The sequence below is a fragment of the Malurus melanocephalus genome, unplaced genomic scaffold (assembly GCF_030028575.1).
Source record: "Malurus melanocephalus ecotype Western Australia unplaced genomic scaffold, MMel_1.1 scaffold_166, whole genome shotgun sequence".
Taxonomy (NCBI): Eukaryota; Metazoa; Chordata; class Aves; order Passeriformes; family Maluridae; genus Malurus; species Malurus melanocephalus.
This window is the reverse complement of record NW_026623398.1, coordinates 813,581-819,405: the sequence shown is the minus strand read 5'-3', so window position 1 is coordinate 819,405 and position 5,825 is coordinate 813,581. Positions and strand designations below refer to the sequence as shown.

Below are 5,825 nucleotides of genomic sequence, written 5' to 3'. Positions count from 1 at the left end.
ATGAAGACTATTTAAGAAACTACATGACTCATCCAATTCTACCAACATAGGCATGTATGCCTAGACCTCAGTATTCACTGGATATCTTTAAAATTAGAGCAGCCCTTGAGAGAGTTGCCTGCTTGYGGGCATTGAGCAATACTCTGGTATTAGAGACATACACAGATTTTTTTCTTCTCCAGCCCTAAAAAAAAAAAAATGGATGCTGTTGAACTCTATGAGTTGTCTATGAACTCTTTGAAGAAAGGACCACAGTTGGGTTCTGTACAGATCTCAGCACAACTAGCAGTTACTGTAAAACAGATAATAAATAATACAGCTATCCAGAGAAGGGCAATCCTCTGAAAATTTCATTTTGWGTGGGAACGAAAAACAAGTATCACCAAATTGGGTGAGTAAAGAAAGTTTCTGAGGCTTCTCACTGGTGTACTGCATGGTCTCTTACCCTTGGAAGTCAGCAGTGTTGAGGACACTCAAGCTGGGCACTGGCAGCCTGAATGTGCTGAAGATTTCAGCTCCTGCCAGCTCTGGGGAGGCTGGCCAAGAGGCCCAGCAGCCAGGCTCGGGGGATGCCAGAAGGTTGCTTGTTTTGCCTGCAGTCTGTGATCAAACCAAGTGATATCTGCTGTACATTTTCATTTTGATGAATGTATGTTCCCTGAGAGAGACCATTTCATTAGAAAAATACTGAGCTGTGAGAATGAATGACTTCAACAASAATCATTCACATTCTTCATATGTATAGACAGAGTTAAATATATGTAGTTGTACATCACTCTTTAATCCCTTATTAATRACTCCAGTTACTAACTGCTGCAGCTGTTCAGTGTGGAATGGTATCAGCTACCAGAGACTTCCAGACATCCTAAAAATATTTTTCCTTCTTCAATTATCCAGTTTCCCATTTTCAAGCAATGTTTTCAATGATATGTTTTCCAATAAAGAACAGGTCTTTGCAGCCAACACACATCCTACATTAAGAAGTCCTATGTCTTGCACTAGATGTGCAAAGAAATTTCAAGGGTTTCATTGCTCTGCAGTAGTAAAGGGAATTTTCAGTCCTATTTGCAAAACAGAAGGTCCTTACCCTCCACACTTACTCTTCTTCTAGTGATAAATAGTGACCAAGTGAAGAAGAAAATAGGACAAATCATACCAATATTGCCATCTAGATTTCAGATTCCCTGAATGTTCATGTGAATGTATCTTAAAATCATCTTAGAATCTGTTTTTTTTCATTGGCTTAACCTGAAATACCTGGTGATCAGCCACCCCAGGCATACAAGAGAATTATTGACATGAAGAACTTGAGTGCAATACTGAAACTTGCATTCAAATACAGAGTCTTGCTAATGTTTTTCACTTTCACTGGTTTGTGCAGCAGCTTGGACAGTGTGTGTCAGCTCTCCTAATTAAATTGAAAGCTAAATAGCAATGYAGACCTTGTTATATGCTACTATTAGTGGAATTCCTGCTGTGTATCTCACTCAARAACCCAATAGATGTCAATCAAAGTTTGAGCCTCTGCTTCTACYCTTGGTTGTTAATTAACTGTCAGAATGCTTCAATCTAGTTTATTACTAATATCCGAGGGACGTGCTGTGCCTTCCACTTGAACAGATAYAATTTCTGGGACGTTCTTGATCCCATGTGAGCGCACAAACCAAAAAGAAGCAGCAGGAATATAATTTTCAGCACCACATACAGAAAGKGAGGGTCTTTCCTGGTTGCTTAAGTGTTATTTGAATAGGACATGGAAAAAATAGAACCAAAGCATTAACTCCACATGCCACTGGGCAAACATAAGCCAAGGAATACAATGCATCATTAAGGAGGATACCATAAAGCACTAGTAGCCCCTAAAACTCTCTTTAGAAGCATTCCTGCTTCTCTTTGAGAAGGTCCATGACTAAATCCCAGATTAACCTTGAATATGGATTTTTCAAGCAGGAGAAATCAGCTTCTCAGAGACATTAAAATGTGCACTGTTCTACATCAGATTTCACTGGTAGTGAAAAAGTTTCTCAAAAATGTCTTTGTAAAGATCATTAGATCACACCCATTTCTCTCCTCAGAATCACATGAGCCTGCAATCAGTGCAGTGTGAGCTTTCTTGAATAAAGATGAGACAGTGTTGAGCTAACAAGCACCTGCACCTGCAGATACCACAAACAAGTCACCCATAAACAGAACCAGCAACTTGGAGCAAGAAGCTTGAGCAGGATCATAGAATCATTCAGGCTGGAAAAGACCTTTAAGATCAATGAGTCCAGCTGTAAAGGTGAATTATCTATTGTAGGATTTACTGTGATTTAGAGGAGTGGATAGAAAGTTGTTCAGGTACTTCTCTGTCCATTTAAAGACAGATTTGCCACCATGTACCACAACTTGGAGAGAGATTTCAGAGGACAAAAAGTGGACATTCCATCCAGTAAAAGGCATGGTGGGTGGGCATCTGCCAGTTTCTATCCCAAGCAAAGAATTAACATACACAAATGCAAGGAAGGAACGTCTGCACATCTGCCCTGGTATCACCTCTATTTGTGACTGCACAGAGAGGGAAACTTTTCTCCTCGTGGCTTCAGGGGAAAAGGTGTAAATAGAGTGAAAGCTCATCTAGCTGAAGATTTGACCTTGAATCTTTACAGGCATGAGGACAGSTTGTTTACAGTATGGGTAAAGAAAAGTAGGTAAGCACAGGTGGCTCTCCTAAAATAGTCTTTGCTCAAAATCAGAACGAAGGACAGCTCCTTTTCTAGTTTAAAATAAAGCCTCTCTGCCAGGGCTGTTATCTTTACACTGCCTATCAAGCTGGTTGACAAGCAATGGACTGAGCGAACGTGCACACTGGATGCTTACAGGCACTTAGAGCAACGCTCCAGAAACACTAAAAAAAAAAAAAAAAAAAAAAAAAAAAAAAAAAAAAAAAAAAAAAAAAAAAAAAAAAAAAAAAAAAAAAAGCGTCATCAGTCTGTTGAAATTTTAAAAACGCCTTTCAAAATATTGCCTTTGGCTGCACTCTCGTTTGCATCTCACTTCGGGAAGCCTGTAGGGTTTGCAGTGACAGCCCTGACAAGCACAATTCCTTCTGAAAAACRTGAATGAAAGACCCGTATGGCGGGGCGGGGCCCAGTGCGCTCCGTTCATGGCAGCATCAAGGATGCCAATGGTCGTGAGGCAGCCCGGGGAACCGGCGGCCACACCGCGGCCATTCAGAAATGCACACCGGCTGGGGAGCAGCGCCTGCCCCGCTCAGCCGGGCACCGGCAGCCCGGGAGGGCACGGCCGCGGGGAGGGAGCGAGGGAGAGAGGGAGGGAGGGCACGGCCGTCACGGGCCGTGTGTGCACGGGTGGCCGCGCTCCCCTGCGCCCGCACAGGCGCCTGTTCCGACAGCCCGAAGAGAAACCCCGCCGTGGGCAGCCGCAGGTTCGGGGGAGCGAAAATGAGATGGGAAGCGAAGAGGAGCGCTGGGGAGCGAAGAGGAGCGAAGAGGAGCGCTGGGGAGCGAAGAGGAGCGCTGGGGAGCGGCGGGCGGGCTGCTGACGGCCAGACTCCTGTCGCCGCTCCCACGCATCGCTCCCCGCGCCGCCCCAGCCCACCCGTGCGTCCCCTCCCTCACTACCCTCAGCTCTCCGCCACACTCAGCGCCCCTACCGCTCCCTCCGAGGCGGCCGCCGAGCAGCCCCCGCCGCCTCCTTCAAGGATGAATGGAAGCGGGAGGAGGCGGGCTCCAGCCGAGGCGCCGCCCCGCCTCGCTCCCTCAATGAGCGCCCGGGAGGAGCCGCCTCGCCCGCCTCACGGACCCGCTCCGCTCCAGCCGCGGGGGACGGAGCGCGGCCGCTGCGCCGCCGAGCAAGGAGCCGCGCGTTCTGCGCCCCACGGCAGCTGAGGGGACACCGCCGGTTCCCGTCACGGGCCGGGCGCCGTCCCGGGCCCCTCAAGCCGCTCCCCTGTCTCTGTCCTGGAGAATCACCCCGCGCTTCGTGTCCCCAGCGCGGCCCGGCCGGGTGCTGCGAGAAGGAGCAGCATCCTCCCGAGCGGGCTGACAGGAGGAGCCGCCGGCCGTGCCGGGAGGGTTCAGCACCTCGGCCCGGCGGACAGGGGCGGGAGGCGGCCGGCAGCAGCGGCTCTCCCCGCCGGGCCGCTCCGGTGCGCTCCGCCAGCCCCGCTCCCCGTGCCCGGCCCCGGCAGCGAGCGGCCGCCGCCGCAGCCCCTCGCCCATGCAGGAGGGAGCGGGTTTTGCGGCCCCTTCCGCGCAGACTGAACTTTCCCTTGGCCGGGGAGAGCCGCCTTTCCAGGGAGTATGCGAAACCCACCCCGGTTTCCAGCCACCCTCCATGCAAAACCCATCTCGGGAAGGGAGAAAGGGAAGTTTGGGGGAGCTCGACTCACCCAGGACGTTCCCGACGAGAGCCACTATGAAGACGACGATGTAGCCGGCGATCAGCGCCCATTCATATTCCTTGGGATGCAAATACTCCTTCCAGAGATATCGCAGGAACTCCTCATCATCGTAGTCTGAGGAAGGGGTTAAAAGAGCCTCCCGCGTTTCGTTTAGTTCCGACCCGCTCGTCCAATTCCTGTATGGAGGGGAACCATCCTCTGGTTGAATCCCGGACATCCCTAGTGGTTATTCCGGGGCTGGGAAAAAACAACAACCAACAAACCCAAACCCAGACCCTCTCAGAGCATCCGAGCTTTCTCCCGCCCGTCCATCGAGGCTTGTGTTTGCCAGCGCGAAAAGCGGGGTGTGGGGAGAAAAATGACGCGGGAACTTACGGGAACCAATGCGGGAACAGGCTGGGGATCCACGTCGGTCCCCAACCCGCCCTGACCAGCCTTTTCCCCCACCGGGCAAGGGGTGCAGCCTCCCCCGTGGAGGCTGCACCGCCTGCACCGTCGGGGAAAAGRCTGATCGGGATAGGCTGCATGCCTCAAGTGCTAGAGTGCACCTGCCCCTGCTGGAAAAGTCACGTCCGTTTCAGACGATGTCGATTTTTGTTCCCCAAACCACGCACACGCACCCCCGCATCTCTACATTCCTCCCCCCGCCACCCCCCCCCTCCCCCGCTTCAGCTCATCCCCAGCTCCTCATCTCTCCCCCCAACCCTACTTCCAGCTTGCCCATTCTTCTTCTTACTCTGCTTTTGCTCTGTTTGTCACCCTCTCTTGCACAAGCACTTCCTTTCAGACCTTTCAACATTAAATTCCAGATATATTCAAGACATTTGTAATTYAAGGCTGTGGAAGGCTGCTGTGGAAAGAAACACAGGGTTAAAGGAGCCATTAAGCAGTGGCTAATGAGGCTGTCTCCTTTCTGTACTGCTTTGAAAGTTAGGTTAAAACAGGAATTAACCCTGGTGGGAAAATCCCTAAGAGAGCAGAGCAGACAAATGTGAGGTTTCATTGGATTTGAAGATTGTGAGACCTCTCTGCAGCTTGAGTTTAGCATGCACTCACTGTGCTGAGGTTGTTTCAGACATCTAGCTTGGGATCTCAACGCAGCAGCTGCCCCTCAGCTTTTCTGAAATGGGCTAAGCTGGCAGAAAGCCGTTCAAGAGAACCCAGAAGTGCTAGTTAAACAGCTTGATAGGATTCCTGGCTTCTGGTCATTGCTCCTTGAAATACTTTCATACTTTGCCAAGTATACAGTCTCTGAAAGAGAAGGGATAAGTCTGGACTTGTCCCTCCATGACTGATAAAATCYCCTCTTTTTCAGGCAATCTGTTCATTTCCTATCTGAATAATTTAATGAGTCTGATAAAAGCACCATTTCTWTTGTGACATGGCACAACTCTCTCAGTTAAACATCTCAGTGCAGAGT

The 5,825-nt window shown here is 49.9% G+C and overlaps 1 protein-coding gene across 1 annotated transcript in view; it reads right to left on the bottom strand.

The window, feature by feature from the left end:
- The window catches only part of HCRTR2 (hypocretin receptor 2), a 32,028-nt gene extending 27,096 nt beyond the window's left edge, over nt 1-4,932 (bottom strand). The window contains exons 1-2 of the mRNA XM_057372190.1: nt 4,781-4,932; nt 4,394-4,581 (exon numbers count right to left, since the gene is read on the bottom strand). Of these exons, the coding sequence (XP_057228173.1) occupies nt 4,394-4,581; nt 4,781-4,932 (340 nt within the window). The remainder of the gene's footprint in view (nt 1-4,393; nt 4,582-4,780) is intronic.
- Between the last annotated feature and the right edge of the window lie 893 nt (nt 4,933-5,825).